The sequence below is a fragment of the Microtus oregoni genome, unplaced genomic scaffold (genome assembly GCF_018167655.1).
Source record: "Microtus oregoni isolate MIOR12 unplaced genomic scaffold, Mior012 000052F_ref0000163, whole genome shotgun sequence".
NCBI lineage: Eukaryota > Metazoa > Chordata > Mammalia > Rodentia > Cricetidae > Microtus > Microtus oregoni.
This window is the reverse complement of record NW_024543828.1, coordinates 12098793-12116648: the sequence shown is the minus strand read 5'-3', so window position 1 is coordinate 12116648 and position 17856 is coordinate 12098793. Positions and strand designations below refer to the sequence as shown.

General features: G+C 39.0%; 1 protein-coding gene across 1 annotated transcript in view; it reads left to right on the top strand.

Annotated features, from left to right (window-relative positions):
• The window catches only part of LOC121437511 (sodium/hydrogen exchanger 6-like), a 57249-nt gene that overhangs the window by 17239 nt on the left and 22154 nt on the right, over window positions 1–17856 (top strand). The window contains exons 6-10 of the mRNA XM_041637371.1: window positions 2462–2567; window positions 9283–9424; window positions 11907–12012; window positions 12290–12378; window positions 15530–15643. Of these exons, the coding sequence (XP_041493305.1) occupies window positions 2462–2567; window positions 9283–9424; window positions 11907–12012; window positions 12290–12378; window positions 15530–15643 (557 nt within the window). The remainder of the gene's footprint in view (window positions 1–2461; window positions 2568–9282; window positions 9425–11906; window positions 12013–12289; window positions 12379–15529; window positions 15644–17856) is intronic.

The following is a 17856-nucleotide window of genomic DNA, read 5'->3' as shown; positions in this document are numbered from 1 at the left end:
TATCTAGTGAGACTGATTCAAAATGAATATTTAAAAAGCCAAATGAATAAACAAAAAGAGCTCCCAGAGGATCATTTCAGACAGACATTTGTATGGTTTAATATTTTTATTTTTTGTAGTGTTGAGGATAGATAGAAGAATGTAGGGTCTCATGTATACTAGGCAAGCAGTCCATGGCTGAGCTATATCCCCAATCCCTTTGGTGCTAATTAATTAATTTTGTATTGGAATTTTGTGTGGTGCATGTGTTCCTGTGAATATATGTATACGTATGTGCATGTGTGTGGGTGTCTTCCTTTATCCTTTCCACCTTAGATTTTGGAGACAGGATCTCTCAGTGAACCTGGAGCTGACCAATGTCTAGACTGGGTGGACAGTGAGCTCCAGGGTCTTCCTGTGTCTCCCTCCCCAGCACTGGGATAACAGGTGTACTTGTTATGCGCCTTTCCATGTGGGTGCTGAGGATTTAAACTCGGGTCTTCATGCTTGCATGGCAAGTACTTTACTAACTAAGCCGTGGCCCCAGCCCTCATATTTTTGACTTTTGATACAGAGCCTTACTAAGTCCCCAAGGCTGGCCTTTAATTTACTCTCTAGCCCAGGCATTCCTTGAACTTGGTGTTGCCTTAGTTTAATATTTTGTTTTGATTTCTTTTGTTTGTAATTCAAGGTGAGCTGATACTCATAGCCCAAGTTAGCCTCCAACTAATGGTAATCCTTCTGCCCCAGTTCCCTGAGTACTGAAATTATAGGGAGGAGCTATCATGCCTAGTTGTAGCTTAATGTTTTTAAAAACTGATATCATATTGTTTCTTTATAGACTGCACCGAGCCTGACCCCTTATATTTTTCAGGAAGCCAGTGGCCTCGGATAGAAGCAGGTGCCTTGACCTTTCTAAGGCAACAGTACTTCAACCTTCTGGTTTTGTTTTAGTTGAAGTATTTCCTGACTATCTCAAGTAATAATATTTTGTTTAGATAAAGTTTGGAAAATTTCTTTTCTAAATTATGTAATTTCTCTAGTTCTACTATTTTGCATTATCTTTTTAGAAGTTTGAGCCATAGGTTCTCTATTCAAAATTCGACAGTATTTTTCCACTCTCCTTTTTTTTTCTTTTGGTTTGCTTTATAAAATCCTATTCTTGGGGATGGAGAGATGACTCAGCAATTAAGAGCATTAGTTGCTCTTCTAGAGGACCCAGGCTCAAGTCCCAGCACCAATTATCCTGTTCCAGAGGATTCAGTGCCCTCTTCTGGCCTCTGTTTGTACCAGCAACGCACATGGTACACGGATGTATATGTAAAGTAGATACTCACACACTTAAAACAATAAAATAAAATCTCCCTCAAATAATTTTTTCTTTGAAGGGTTTATTTTTTCTTTATTTTGTGTGTATGGGTGTTCTACATGCATGAATGTCTGTGCACCATATGCATGCCTGGTGTTGGAGGAGGCCAGAAGGGGTTGTCAGGCCCCCTGGAACTGGTGTTAGAGAGTGTTTTAAGCCTCCATGTGGATGCTTGGAACAGAGCTTATTTCCTGGAAGAAGAGTCTGTGCTCTTAACCCCCGAGTCACTTCTCTGGCCCCCAGTTTTTCTTTGCTTTTCAGAAATTCATGCATGTATATGTAGATGTGTGACTTATCTGCACTTTGATATGTCTATTCCTGTGTTTTGTAATAAAAATTATATCTTTTAAAACACAAACTTTCTGTTTTTATGTTTTCTATTTGAAAATGCTCTCTTGTTTCTGGCTTTATTAATTTTTCATATCTGCTTGGATTTATTTAATGGGTGAGCAATATGTGACCCAGGAATGAAAGCTGCAATGTATCGTATCATTCTTATCTGATTTCTAAAAATTCCAATATAATTGCTTTCCCCAAAGACGCGAGTATTATGCTTATGTCCTTAGCCTGTAATATCCTGATACATTGGCTTCTTCATCAGTTAAATATGGCAGTTGTTATTCTGGTCATAAATCTTGTGCCAACCAAAAAACTGAAGTTGCATTCTCATTTCCTTAGGTCTTTACTAAACTTGGTATGGTTTCAATTTTCAGGTTAAATAAAAGCAAGTCGTAAAGCTCCAAGGGAGAAGGGGTGTTTTTACAGAAAGAATACTTTTCATATTTTCTTCTTTATTAAAGATTAATTGCTAATTTGTAAGAAATTCTGAATATATTCTTTATAGAAAATAAGTGTACAAAACCAGATTTCAAATTTGCATGAGGACTATAGGGCAACTCAGGCCTTCAAGATTATTTTCAGTTGTTTTTGAGAACGGTAGTGTTGCATGTAAGTCAATTAAGAACAAATATTGTCAGAAAATTACTAAATCTGTAATTCAGTAAGAGAGTGTTAGAAGGGAAAACATGCATTTCAAAATAATATCTAACAGCTATTGAGGGACAGATGCTGGGCTTGTGATGTCTAAGTATTCTGATTCTTTCTGTCTACTAGTGACTGTCCTTGCCATCTTCCATGAGCTCCAAGTTGATGTTGAACTCTATGCTCTTCTCTTCGGTGAAAGTGTCCTCAATGATGCCGTTGCCATAGAGCTGTCCTCGTGAGTGTTGATTTTCTTTTTATACTCTGAATAATACATGCAAGGGTACTAGCTTCTGAAATTCAGTTGTTGAATAAAGTACATTATAAATAGAAATATTTGGAACAATGAGTCCTTTTACCTTGCTCTGGCAGAAACATGTGTTTTATGGATAATTTGGAAAAATGCATGGAAAAAAATGAAAGAAAAATTGACATATTCACATCATAGAAATAATTCCTATAAAAATTTTAGGGACGTTCCTTCTACTCTTTTCTGCTTGTAATGTATTTACATAATAGTCATTTTAATGACTGAATTTTATTATCTGTTTAACATTAAAACACAAATACTTTTTTGCTTAGGCTTAAGTTTTGAATTTGAAAAACTACATGAAAAGGTTTGTATAGAAATTCTGTTCTTTGCCAGGCGGTGGTGGCGCACGCCTTTAATCCCAGCACTTAGGAGGCAGAGGCAGGAAGATCTCTGCGAGTTCAAGGCCAGCCTGCTTTACAGAGCTAGTTCTAGAACAGCTACACAGAAAACTCTCTTGAAATACTAAAGTAAGAAAAAAATAGAAAGGGAAGGAAAAAAAGGAAAGTTCTGTTCTTACTTTCTAATCCTTGTTTTCCTAGCAGCTTCCTAGAACTGTTCAATAAAAAGTTTCTTTTATGATTTACTATTTCTTTAAATCCAATGATAGGGATTTTTTATACCTCTTTTCTGTTTTTATTTTTAATTTTTGGCAGTTTTGGGGATATAGTCTTGCGCATGCCTGATCCCCAGCCACCCATTTTTTATTTTGAAAGTAGCTTATACATAGGTGTATTCTAGCTTTATTTTCATATCAAAAGAATTTGTTCTTTGCAGCTTTGCGGTATTCTTTGTGATTCACACTGTAATTCTTTTCTCTCTTTCCCAATCTCTTACTACTGGCTATTGAAGAACTTTCAGTCCTTTACTTTCCCCAAGGAAGTTATAGTGTTTAACCTACAACTTTCTTCATTTTGCAGATATAGATATATGGTAGAATAAATTCTTAGAAGTGACTGAGATTTGTGGTCGCTTTAAAGGATCAATGTGATTTTAGTTTTATTTAATATTGGTAAATTGCCAGTCAAAGTATTGTATCATTTTATACTTCAACCACCATGATATGAGAATATCTCTTCCTTCAGAGCCTCCCCAATAAACTATTATATATTTTTGGAGACAGGGTTTCTCTGTGTAACAGCCCTGGCTGTCCTGGAACTCGCTTTGTCTATCAGACTGGTCTTGAACTCACTAAGATCCACCTGCCTCTGCCTCCCAGGTGCTAAAATGAAAAGTGTGCATCACCATCGCCTGACTTTTCTTGATAATAATTGTTGAATGAGTAATTCCTTTTATCTAATTATAGAAATTGCTGTATGTGTTGTTACAAGGTATTTGTAGGTGGAAGGTATTCTGCACCCCTGACGAATTAACTCTTACCTAAGGGCATACACAGTCATGTGGGCAGCTGCCCTCACCTTACACTAAAACTTGCCATGAGCAAGATGAAAAAGCCCTTCACAGTTTCTCATTACTTTAATTTCTTTCCTTAACTTCTATTTTGTTAGCTCTAAAAGAGTCATAAGTCATGGACTCTGTTTTGCACAAGTTGACTGCCTTACTGTGCAGTGAGAAACTACCATTTCACATATATAACACTAAGCCCTTCAGTGAGCTGGATAGCAGGATTTAAAGTTGCAAATCCCTTTTTGTGAATGCTCTATGTGTGTTGCTTCCTTCCCTGGTCCCACAGTTATTTAGTCCCAAATAAACACACAGAGGTTTACATTAATCATAAACTGGTTGGCCTAGTAGCTCAGGCTTCTTATTAATTCTTATAACTTATATTAGCTCATAATTCTTGTCTGTGTTAGCTACGTGGTTTGGTACCTTTTTTAGCAAGGCAGTCACGTCTTGCTCACTCTGGGTTTGGCTTCTTCTCTGTCTGGATGATGACTGCATACTGAAACTTCCCTCTTCCCAGAATTCTCGTTGTCCTGCCTATACTTCCTGCCTGGCTACTGGCCAATCAGCATTTATTTAAAATACAAGTGACAGGGTACAGACCATTGTCCCAGAGCACTGTTAGACACAGCCAGAATTTCTTATAATTAAATCAAGAAATGAAACCTAATGGCTATAACTAATATTGATGCTGCTGCTGAATGTGAGTACCTTCAATGATGATAGGAGCAAAATCAAAGATGTATACTATATAAAAGGAAGACCAGATGGACAGTGTAATTGTAATTTATATAGTTCAGAAACATGAAATGATAAAGATCATTGAAGTTTCTAGTATATAAGTACACCTGAGACCTCCAGTCCTAAGTGATTATCCCAGACAATTAACTTTACAATTTAATCATCAACTGATAAGCATTCCTTTCCTTTTGCTCTAATGAGTTAAGAATCCCCCCTCCCCAAAATATCTTAAATCTGTTCTGGTCCTATCTTAAATGGCTGTTCACTGTATTTTACATTTTTCATCAATAAAATAACCCATTTCCTGTAACTTTAGCATATCATCAGTGTTAAGAAAAAGGAATACACAGAAAACATTTGAGCTTTGGTGATGAAGCAATTTGTTTACAAGAGAAAGCTTTCCCATGGATGTTTTCACAAAGGGCCACACTTTTCCTATTATAGCCTTTCTCAGACTGGGTTCTTTGAGTGAATGGAGCCTTTTAGAAAACAATTTGAACGATTTATTTCTTAATCCTCTTAAGGATAATACATCAGTAGTAGCTTTCTGAATTAACTCATGCCATCTCTGCTGCAGCCTTCACAGGAGGCATAACAGGGGAGCTGTTAGCTATGTGTCTTGATGGAGCTGAGCAGATGAGTTCCTGCCCCCAAATGAGAGGGAAAGCAGTTGTGTTGCTTTGTCATGGGAAGTTACTAGATGGCGGTATTTAGTGGTATATTGACAGTCAACTTGCATTCACCTTTGATGCCTTTCAAAGGATGTTAAGTATACTTTACTTGTATTACAATCCCTTAGTTTGATAATTGCTGTTTATATTCTATAATTTGTGAGAGAATTGTTTGGAAATTAACAAATTAAGGCAACATGTTAAAATTTATAAAATTTATTTTGGAACTTGTTTATGTTTCTGTTTAGTGGAAGCCAATTCTCACCTTCCATCATGTGGGTTCCAGGAATTGAACTTAGGCTTGGCAGCAAGTGTCTTTACTCACTGAGCCATCTTGTTGACCCCAAAGATATGTTTTTTTTTTGATTTTTCGAGACAGGGTTTCTCCGTAGCTTTTGGTTCCTGTCCTGGAACTAGCTCTTGTAGACCAGGCTGGCCTCGAACTCACAGAGATCCGCCTGCCTCTGCCTCCCGAGTGCTGGGATTAAAGGCGTGCGCCACCACCGCCCGGCCCAAAGATATGTTTTAAAGTAAAATTTCTAGGCCAATGGGTATAACCTTTTAAAAAGTAAGTGACATTGCCATATTTCTCTCCAGAAATGGAGGCTGAGTTGTAGATGAAGTAATACTTTGTTTCCATGAAAATAGCACAAAGAAATAGATCAAAGTATAAAAGCCACAAAAATATTATTCCATGCTGCTGTAGAAACAAATATTAGGAGGAGCCTTGAAAAGTTTTTTTTTATGTTTTTATTTTTACTGTTGTCTTACAGGAATGAAGTAAACAGGGCCTTTTACATTCCTTTTGTATGCTAGGCAAGTGCTCTGTTACTGAACTTTATCTCCAGGCCCTAGAAGCAAATTTTAAAGTCTAGCTATGTGCAAATGGTTAAGTAAATTATGCCTGTTAATACCATTATAAGTCTTAAATATCTTCGTTTTGTAACTCTTGTGTCATTGTTCATTGAAGGAAGCAGAGTTCAGAACTAATATTGCATTAAAACTAGGCATAGTGATACACATTTGTATTCCCAGCACTTGGCTGGTAAAGGCAGAAAGATCAGTAATTCAAGGTCATCCTCAGCTACATAGCAAGTTCAGAACCAGCCTAGAGTACTTATAGAAACACGACTCAAAGAATGCAAAACATTATGCATGTAACAAAAGAAGAGAAAATAAATACAGAAGGATAATGAGACGTATCTGTTAAGGCAGTAGATGATGGGGTGGATTTTCCCTTGAGCCATATGTTACATTAATATTTGATGTGAGATGTCCTTCTGTGTATGTGTTATTTTTATTGGCTAATGAATAAAGCTGTTTTGGCCAGTGGCTTAGCAGAATATAGCTAGGCTGAAGGAGATATATATATATATATATATATATATATATATATATAGAGAGAGAGAGAGAGAGAGAGAGAGAGAGAGAGAGTAAGCAAAGTCAAGGAGACACCATGCAGTGGCTGAAGGAGAAAGATGCCAGTGAGAACCTTACCCAGTAAGCCACAGCCTTGTGCCGATACTCAGATGAATAGAAATGGGTTAATTTAAGATATAAGATCTAGCTAGAAATACTCCTGAGTCATTGGCCGAACAATGTTGTAATTAATATAGTTTCTGTATGATTATTCGGGCCTGGGTGTCTAGGAAACAAACAAACAGTCTCCGCCTATAAATTTTAGAATTTTTTGAAAAGTATTTATATAAATATTTATGCCACAAGATGGGATATGGAAAAAAATGAGTTAAGATTTCAACCCAGAGACCAGCATTTCCCTAAAATAGAAGGCACAAGCCTATCATGTTTTCCATGTGTTCTTCATTTTAGGGGTTAAAGAATAATGGTTAGTGTCAAACTGGAATTTAGACTAGTCCAAAGAGAACAATCTCAGGAAACAAAGCATACATATTATGGTTTATTCAGTATTTTGGAAAAAAAATTATCAAAGAGGATGAAATTTGCATAGAAAAGTATGTTTTCCTTCCTGTAGAGTATTTTCGTGTTATATAGCATAGTTATATCACATTTGTAGCTTAGGTTTTCTGTCCTGCCAGCCAGGTCCCTAAATAACTACACTGAGTCTTGTTATTAATTACAAATGCTTGGCCAATAGCTTAGGCTTGTTACTAACTAGGTTACATTTTAAATTAGCCCATTTCTATTCCTTTACTTGTTGCCACGTGGCTCATGGCTTGTTACCTCATTTTGTACACATTCTGTTTCCACTGTGTCAGCTGGCAATTCCTGAGGCTCAGCCCTTCTTCTTCCGAGCATCCTCCAAATCTGGATACCCCAGCCAGTCTCTCCTATCCAGCTGTAGACCAGTCAGCTCTTTATTAATCAATGGGAGCAATATGTATTTACAGTGTACAAAGATTGTTCCATAGCACACTTACAATGGTGTGACCTTTTGTATATATGTAAACATAACATGCTATTAAAGGTCATTCCATGTTTATCAAAATAATATATACACTTTTAGTTCCAAAGTAATCTAGATATTTTGAGCATTTAAACACAGATGTGTAAAAACTTGATTCAGATTGAGAGTTTGAAATTTCTTAATGCTGTTACTAGAAATTGATGTTGGGCTTTAATCAAATAGATGTTAAGTAAGAAATTTATACTCTGGTCTTAAGTTTTTAACAGTGTAACCTGGGAGATACAAAAAGAATTTGTTATGCGTAGTATAGATAATATACTTTTAGCCTTGAACCAGAAAACAATTATAGTAAGCACAGAGTGAATTCTTTTTATTCTTAGAATGTGTTTTTCTTCCTCTTCTTTAACATGGCTTGTATAATGTCTTTGAATCTGCACTTTTCATGAATCTGGTACCTGAATTAACTGAGATGAGAATTGATTCAGTAACAGTAAACACTGTTAGCAAAGACCTACTGATAAAACTGGTTTTCTTGGTTATCTTTATTTCCTGGGGTGACTGTTAGAAAAACTCTTTCCAGACCATGTTTGGAATTTGAGTTCAAAACAGATTGTTCATTTTAATTGCCTGGCTTGACTTGGTTCAGAGTGACTCTTATTTGGGGGTGGAGGATCCAGCTAGGTATGTCTAAAGAACTCTAGAGTGGATCCTAATTCCTTGGAAGGTCTCTGAGCCCATTTGCTTAAAGAAGTCTGTTTTAGTGAGTAAGTACATATTAGGCATTTGGCCCATTCTGGCATTTTAAAAGTTGGAAAAATCTTTCATTTTCCCAAAAGAGGGACCCTATGCAATGGAGTTGAATATTGAGCAATTTTTTATTTTTATGTTCTCATGCCTCTTCAGGAAACAAGTAGGGTTTGTTTGTTTGTTAGTATATTAGAGCTTTGGAGCCCTCAGAACACATAATTCTTAAACATAATCTCTCTCTCTCTCTCTCTCTCACACACACACACACACACACACACACACACACACATGAGCCCGGAGACAGGGAGGGAGGGAGGGAGGATATCCTAGTATTGAGGATGAACAGGCTTGGTACAGATTTTAAATAGAGGCTTTTTACTCTTGAAAGCTATATTTTCCTTCTAGCTGTATGTACTGCAGGATTTTTTTGTAGCCTTATGTAATTTACATACAAAGATTTGGGGGGTTTTCTTCTGATTTTGTCATTAAATGCTTCCAGTTTTTGTTTTTTTTTGTTTGTTTTGTTGATTCAGGTTGCCACTTTATAGCCAAGGCTGTCCTAGAACCAGAGCTCCTCCTGCCTTAGCTTCTCAAATGCTGAGGTTGCAGGTGTATGCTATTACATCCAGATTTGGATAATATTTTAAAAGTGAAAGTTGCTACTAGAATTGAGAGCAATCTTGTCTTTTTGTAGGTCAATAGTGGCATACCAACCAGCTGGAGACAACAGCCACACCTTTGATGTCACAGCCATGTTCAAATCTATTGGAATCTTCCTTGGGATCTTCAGTGGATCTTTTGCAATGGGTGCTGCTACAGGAGTGGTGACAGCTTTAATATCCTTTTATTATAGTTACTTTTTCTTCTTAACCTACTGAGGTAGTTCAATGAGGCATGGTTTTTCCAAGTTCATGACTAGAATTGCTTTTATAGTTACCAATCTTTTAACTAAGAAGTTGTTCTGAAAACATGAAACAAAAATCTTTGTTAATATGTAACTTATTGAATTTCATTGTTTTACATAGGCTCAGTGTCTTAAAATGTGTGTGGGGAGCCAGGGTCTCATGTAACTCAAGCCGGCCTTGAATTTACTGTGGAGCTGAAGATGACTGGGAAGTTCTGATCCTCCTGTGTCTTCCTCCCAAGTGCTAGGAGTATAGGCATACACCACCATACCTAGTTTATGCATTGTTTAGGCAAGGCTTCTGCCAACTGAACTATATCCCTATCCCTTATCCCCTCTTTGTTTTTCATATATATAATGCCCGTATGCCTATTTGGCCTGTATATATGTCTGTGCCCTATGTGCATACATGATGCCTACAGAGGCCAGAAGAGGATGTTGGGTCTCTTGAAACTGGAGCCACTGGGGGTGTGGGCGATTGGAACTGAATCCAGAGCCTCTGCAAGTGTACCCAGTTTTGTTAACCTGATAGCCATTTCTCTAGCCCCTACCCCCTTTCTTGAGACTGGATCTTATTATGGTAGCCCAGGTTGCCCTCAAATTCATGATCTTCCTGTGTTAGCCTACTGAGTGCTAGAATTTCTGTCATGTATCACGATGCTAAACTGCCCCTTAACTGTCACTGTAAGAGACAAAGCTAGCCCTTTGAGGATGATTTTTAAAGTTATTGGTTAAATTGGAGTAAAGTAAATAGACTCCCCAAAGTCTTTGTGTATTCTGTGTGACTGACCATCTTTGTCACTCGTGTCTCCTTGCTTGATAGAACAAAACCGAAAATGTGTGGTTCCTGGGTGAGCACATATATGTGTTCATCCTGCCTTTCTTCCACCCCTCCTTCCTTCCTCCCTCCCTCCCTCCCTCCCTTCCTCCCTTCCTTCTTTCTTTTATTTTTTAAAAAAATATTTTCTCATTTTACATACCAATCCCAGTTCATCCTGCCTTTCTTGATTACAACTTTCATTATTCACCAGCACCCTGGCCTGGGAGTCCAAAGGACCTGAGCTGTCACAAGATATACAGGGCAAATGATTATTATATTCATTCAGAAGACATTTGCTGATGCCTGCTATATTCCAGATGCTGTATTCTTGGAATCAAAATTAAGACAAACATGGCTCCTGCCTTGCAGACACAAATATGATAGTGGTTTTCACTTTTGAACCCTGGATCTCAGTGTAGGGAATATTGAGTAGGACTGGATGAGATCCGAAGTTTCTAGCTATAATTTTTTTTATTTTATTTATTTGTATGTATGAGTGTATGACACATGTGCAGGTGTCCCCAGAAGCCAGCAGAGGACGTTGAATCCCCTAGAGCTGAGTTATGGATGGTTGTCAGCCACCCTCACAACCCAGCTGAGGCCATTTAGATGAACATTGAGTACCCTTAACCATTGAACTTCCTCTCTAGTTTCATCCAGCTCTGTCTTTTAATACAGTCTCATGTAAAACATGTGTGATGATGATTCTTCTTCTTCTTCTTCTTCTTCTTCTTCTTCTTCTTCTTCTTCTTCTTCCTCCTCCTCCTCCTGCTCCTACTCCTCCTCCTACTTCTTCCTTCTTCCTTCTTCCTTCTTCCTTCTTCTTCTTCTCAGAGACCCACCTGTCTCTGCCTCCCAAATGCTGGGATTAAAGTTGTGCACCACCATGCCCGACTATCATTCATGGCTTTTTAATTGATGAGCTGAGGCATAGAGGGCAATAAAAGGGCTTTGAAGGGAACCAGTATAGACTTTATCTCTTCTCTGGTACAGGGTCCTCAGGGCTAGGAAGTGTATCTTGTGTGTTATTTGTTACGGTGCTAGTTCATGAACTGGCTCTATATTCTAGCCCTAGACCTATTACAACTTGGCACCTGACATGCACTTTTTTTGGTTACCATAAAGGAGTGAAGTGCCTCAATTTCTTCATCATGGCATGAATGCTTTATAGTACAGATGAGTTAAAAGGTCAAATAAATGTGTAATTCCATGGAAGTTACATGTTTTTATAAATGCAAATTGTTGTAGTTATGGAAACTGTCTTGCTTTGGACCACAGGTTAATAGAGTTTTGGCATGGTTGTGTCTCAGTGTGCTGCTCTTGTTTCTGTCTCTTATTATGTCTTTTCCGGCAGAGTATATCATACCTGTAAATCAGTAGAAAGATCTAATTTGTGAGGTTTCCTCACTGATAAGAGGGCAGCTCCATAAAGTCCCATTCTAAGAATTCTTTACCGTTTTCCTTTGTGCCTTTTGTGTTAGAGAGGGTCAAGAGCCCTTCCTTAACTTCCCTAACTACCTTGAATTGGCTATTAATTTACTAGTTATATTTGTGTGTTATTATATGGTTTTGTTACGAAGCTTAACAGTCTTACGTGACAAAGTTCACCAAGTTGCGGGAGTTCCAGTTGCTGGAGAAGGGTCTTTTCTTCTTGATGTCCTGGAGCACCTTCCTTTTGGCCGAAGCCTGGGGTTTCACAGGTAGGTCACTGTCTATGAGGAGTGACTTAGAGAACTCCTCTCCCAAGTGAACCAACCTCCTTTAGTGTTTGAACATACTCGTTATGCTTGGGAGTCAGGCAGAGGTTCAAATGTAAAAAAGATTTTCAGTGCAAGAAATTGATTCCTCCCAACAAAATAAGTCAAAGTAAATGAAAGTGTCAACATTATGCATGGAATCTTTTTCTGTAAAATAGGAGACTTAGTATACAATTTAGGGGCCCTCCTTTTCCGTGAACTGACGTCTCTGTCTTTGCAGGTGTGGTGGCAGTGTTGTTCTGTGGCATTACACAGGCACATTATACATACAACAATTTGTCCACAGAGTCTCAGCATAGAACAAAGCAGGTAAGAGAGACTTTAGAGTTGGTGAATAAAATTTTCCCCCTCTTAGCAAAACAAAAGGTTTTATTTTTCAACTTAAATATCTGTGATCATTTCAAACTGATGGCTTCTCTACCCCTGACTCTAAAAATGGATGGGGGCTGGGCGGTGGTGGCGCACGCCTTTAATCCCAGCACTCGGGAGGCAGAGGCAGGCAGATCTCTGGGAGTTCGGGGCCAGCCTGGTCTACAAGAGCTAGTTCCGGGACGGGCACCAAAGCTACAGAGAAACCCTGTCTCGAAAAACAAAACAAACAAACAAACAAATAAATAAATGGATGGGACTGGCAGGGTGTAGGATAGCAGCTTCTAGGGCAGCAGTTGGGCAGCAGAGTAACCAGAGACTGTTAGAACTGGACTTTGGAAACTAGTCAGTTGGTTTCCCGTCTCCTCATATTTTCCTAATCCAGTGGCTGCTAAGAGGAACGATTTGAAGCCCCACTCTGACTTGGTCAGAGTTCCTGCTGTGAAGTGTAGAAAAGGTTAACCTGTCTGGATCTGCTAAACCACACAGGGACTAAGCTTCCTGCGCTCTTCATCCTGTAGTATTGCTGCTTCCAAGAGCCTTAAGGGGGACTGTCATTGACTGGGCACTGTGTGAACAGTCTACCTGAAAAAATTCTGAAGGAATTAGGTGTATCATTTTCTGGTCTTAGGAGATATAGAAGACTGATTAATAAACAAAATGTATAGGAACTTGGAACTTGCAGTTTTGCAGAAGGCTAGAAAAGGTGAGTTGAGTCTAGAAAGGAACAATGATAAAGCAAAATAGCAGTCTCTCGCTCTCTCTTTCTCGCACATGCATCCCATGCTTTCCCTAACACTGCAAAAGAAATTAGGCTCCCCTTTGGGAACATTTACATGGAGGTTACACTGAATATAGAGCAGTAAAATAGCCAGGGGTTTGGTCGTTTTTAGATGGCAAGGTAGACATAAAAGCAGCAAGCTAAGAGTTTGCAGCCTTGTTGGTGATATGCAACTTGCACGCAGAAAATACACATAATCACTAGGAATCATAGAGTGTGGGCTTGAGTCTGTATAGTACAGAACATCTGGGGAGAGACTAAACAGTTTGAGGCTTGAGGAGATCGATGTTATCATAGTAGAAACGGTGCATCTAAAAGATGGGCAGGATTTGGAATAGCCTAGTGGAAGCATAGGTTAAATTTGGCCTTGACTATTTTGTGAACTAGAATGTTCTTATAATATGAAATGGTTAGGAAAAGCTCAGGAGAATATCCTATAAGGCTATTTGGAACTCAATTTTAGTGTCCCTTATCAAAGTTTTCTCAAGCCAGAGTTAACACTCATCTTTTAATGTATGTATAGCCTATGCAGTTTGTGTACTAAACTGTTCAAGATGAGTTGTGATAGAAACTTTGTGCCTGCAACACCTAAAATGTTTACTTTCTGGCACCTCTCGGGGTTTGGGAATTAGAGCTGAGCCTCTGGATGCACTGTGGCTCTGAACACTGATTCTACTGTTTTCTGACTGTGTGATCAGGACGAGGTTAGAGAATTCCACCGTGCTTTTATTTTTTCCTCCTAAATGAAGATATAATGCTACTTTCAGCCCGAGTCATGAGATTAAAATGTGATAGTGTACATGGAGTCGTTGCTTAGTATGGTAATACTAAGTAATACTAAGGCCTATAGTAATAAGGAAAGAGACTGTACTTACAGCCATTAAACACACAAATAAGAATAAGAGTATATTGTCATTCAGAGAAACATATATGCCTATTTTAATGTTTGTTCTTATTTTTGGTAAGTCAATTCTGGTTTTTTGTGAAGTTTTGGGGACTGAACCCAGGGTCTCTTATTTGGTGGGCAAATGTTCTTCTACCATTGAGTTATATCCTCAGACCTTCCAATTCTGCTTTAAAAGCTATTTCTAACTCTGATTTTGAAAAGAGTAAGTAAGCCAGATGTGTGATGTATGCCTATGATAAAAACGCTTGGGAGCTAGGGAGGTGGCTCGGTAGGTAAAAGTGCTTGCTGCGCAAGTGTGGGGACCTGAGTTCAGATCTCTAGGATGCATGTGAAAGTTGAATGCGTAATGTGAATGTCTGTAATCCTAGTGTTCCTAAAAGAAGATGGCAGTAGAGACAAGAACATCACCGGAAGCCTGACAGTCAGCTAGCCTGCTAGCTGCAGCAAAAACAAAACCAATCAACAGAGAGACCCTGTCTCAGACAAAGTGGAAGGCAAGAACTAACCCCTGAGATTGACACCTGACCACGTACATTTTGTGACACGTACCTTTATATCCACCACACAGCACATACACACAAACACATGTACTTAGAAGGAAGCAGAATACTCTGGAATTCAAGGTCATCCAAAGCTATGAAGTAAAACTTTGCTCCAAAACTCCCCTCCAAACAACAACAAAAAGTGAAAAAACCAACGAATCTGCCCAAAGCCCTAGAGCTAGCAAGTAAGGCAGGTGTGGTTTAAGCACAGGCAGTTAGACTCCTTAGCTCAGGTTTCTTATCTTTCCTATTGTTGTGGGGCAGGTGACTCCTGGGAAAGGTCAAGGGAGCGTAGAGCTTAGGGAGAACCTTCACTTCACTGGAAAATTCTTGTCCTCGGATGTGAATGGGTGGACCTTCATAGGCATCAGGGGCGGCTGCTGAGTTCATACTCCATAGAGAAGCACTGTTGTTAGAAGTCTTAGCCTATAAAACAAGAAGCTAATCACTCTGCCAGGGCAAAAGAAGTTGAACTGTGTTTTGTAGCCTGTAGGAGAAAGTATCTTGAAACTCAGTTTAAGTGAGGTCCACTGGGTGGGAATGAGAAATGGGCATGAAGGGCTGGCTGCTTAGGTTTCAGAGTCATGTGTAGAAATAATCAAAGCTAGGCTAGGGCGTTCAAAAGGAAACATTGGCTTTGGGGAAGAATGAGCGATGATGAGACCTGTGAGAGGAGCTGATAGGAACGTGAGGGCACACCATTTCTGGCCCCTTCTGTGGCTTTGGAAATATTGTCTCTACATGTACTCCCCTCCGGGTCACATGATTTTAGGTGTATATATGAGCTTTACATATTTAAAATATCTGCTCATTTTTTTAGTGTGACATTTACTTACTGGAACCTTTTAAATTTCATTTTAGTTGTTTGAGCTTCTCAATTTCTTAGCGGAGAATTTCATCTTTTCCTACATGGGACTGACGCTGTTCACCTTCCAAAACCATGTCTTCAACCCAACATTTGTAGTAGGAGCATTTGTATCCTTTATCTAATGTGTCTGTTTGGAAAATGATTTTAATTGAGTTCTTCATGTGGTTTCGGGCATGTAGTTGATAAAATACTTAAATGTGATTTTTTTTGTTTTAAATGTGATTTTTTTTTCTTGAGAAATCAAGGATATAAATTGTTTTTTCTCAGTTCCATTCTAATCATTTTTCCTGTTCTATTTCTATTTGGGTTTATTGCACAAAAATGTTGACAGATCGCAGTGACAGAAGTCTCTCCTACCCTGCTGACCTCAAAGGTAAAGTATTTGTCCCTCGCTAGGCATGGCAGTACTTACCTATAATCCCTGTGAAGGTACGAGTACCTGAAATGTCAGATCTTTTGACACGCCCATTTCTCAAAATCCAATTTGAAAATGAAGCAGTGGAGTAGCTTGAGAACCAGCTGCTTCCCAGGAAAACCCTGTCTTCCTTCTCCAGCATAGCACAATAGAAGGAAGAAAAACTGTTGTCTGTTACTAAAGGAGAGAGAGAAACCTTGACTATGGGGAAATGTTAGAGTCTGTACCATAAGGCAACATGTCATATATGAGGAAGGTTGAATAAGGTCACATCTTTTTCTCTGTTTCATATAAATGAACACTTTTATCTTTAGAGCAAACTTTAGGAGCTGACAAAATGTCTCTGAGGGTAAAGATGCTTGTCACCGTGCCTGACAATCTTAGTTCATTCCTTGGGACCCATGTGATAGAAGTTGAGAACTGACTTGTGCAAGTTGGCTTCTGACCTCCACATGAATAAATAAATAAATGTAATAAAATAAATAACAAAGAGTAAAACCAGGGGCTAGAGAGAAGGCTCAGAGGTTAAGAGCACTGGTTGCTCTTCCAGAGGTTCTGAATTCAATTCCCAGAAACCACATGGTGGCTCACAACCATCTGTAATAAGATCTTTACATGGTGCCTTTTTCTAGCCTGCAAGCATACATACAGACAGAACACTGTATGCATAATACATAGATAAATCTCTTTTTAAAAAGTAAGAGCAACTTGAAAGAAGAATTTGAGAATATGAAAGCTATCCTCATGGCAAGATGGGACAGGTGGACTCTGAAGTATATAGAGAGGCCTTGGCCTCTGCTCAGAGCAGCTTCCCCAGCGAGTGAAGGAAAGGTGGTGAGAAAGTGGAGCTCCTAGCTGATAGCTTCTGTTTTATAAAGTAGGAAGTGATAGTGCCTGCTGAGAGTTGAGTGGTGTACAAGTTCTTTGTTGTGTAAGAAATAAGCTGGAAACTTAGCATTCTTTACCTCACACAGTATCTGGGGGCTAGGAATCCTGGAATATCTTAGCTGAGTGATTCTGGCTCCATAGCCTCTCAGGAGGTTACAGTGACATGGTTTGCTGGTAAGGCGCTCAGGACTTATCTGGGGCTGGAGGAACCATGCCAACCTCACTCATGGCTGTCAGCAGAAAGGACCATATTTCTATAGGACGTTTCCATAGGGGAAGTTTCCCAGAGTGAGTGAGCTGAAAGTCCAAGATGGAAGGCAAGGTGCCCTTTATAGAGCAGTTGTTGGAAGTGAAATCTCATCATCACTTCTGCTGTATCTGCTGGTCATACAGACCAACCGTGGTACAGCGTGAGTGGGAATCACACTCCCTAACAGGCGGCAGGGGTCATTAGGGACCATCTTGGAGGGCTGGCTCCCACAGATAAGTTTGGGGGAAGGCAGAGAGAAAGTTTATGAAGTAGGCATGGGGAGTTAGGGGAGAGTTGACCAAAAGATTGCAACATGACTGCTGAGCATTAAATGGGGACCAATTTGACTAAGAAACAGGTATTTGTAAGATACCAATCTTCCATGTCATGCGAGTCTGACCAGGAAGATTAGTGGTAAGCACAGGAAAAAAGACACAGTGGGTCCATTGAGGTTTATGGTTTTGCCGAGTGAATATGGTGGAAACAGAAAAGAACAAAGTAGATGTAGGCTGTGGAGAAGAAGGGAAGCGAGAAGAAGTGGGCTGGCCATCAGAGGCAGGACTAGCGTGGTCTTTGGGCTGAAGAGCCAGATAGCTGGAAAAGTGGAAGGAAAGAGTGTGTCAGGGAAATGAATGCTTAAATAAGTGGTTTTCAAAAGAAGCAGTAAAAACACTTAAGAATCAAGATTCTGACAGGGAGCAGTAAAATTTCTAAAAAAAAAATTTTAAACCGTACAAGATCTATGTTAGAAAGTGAGATTTTATTGA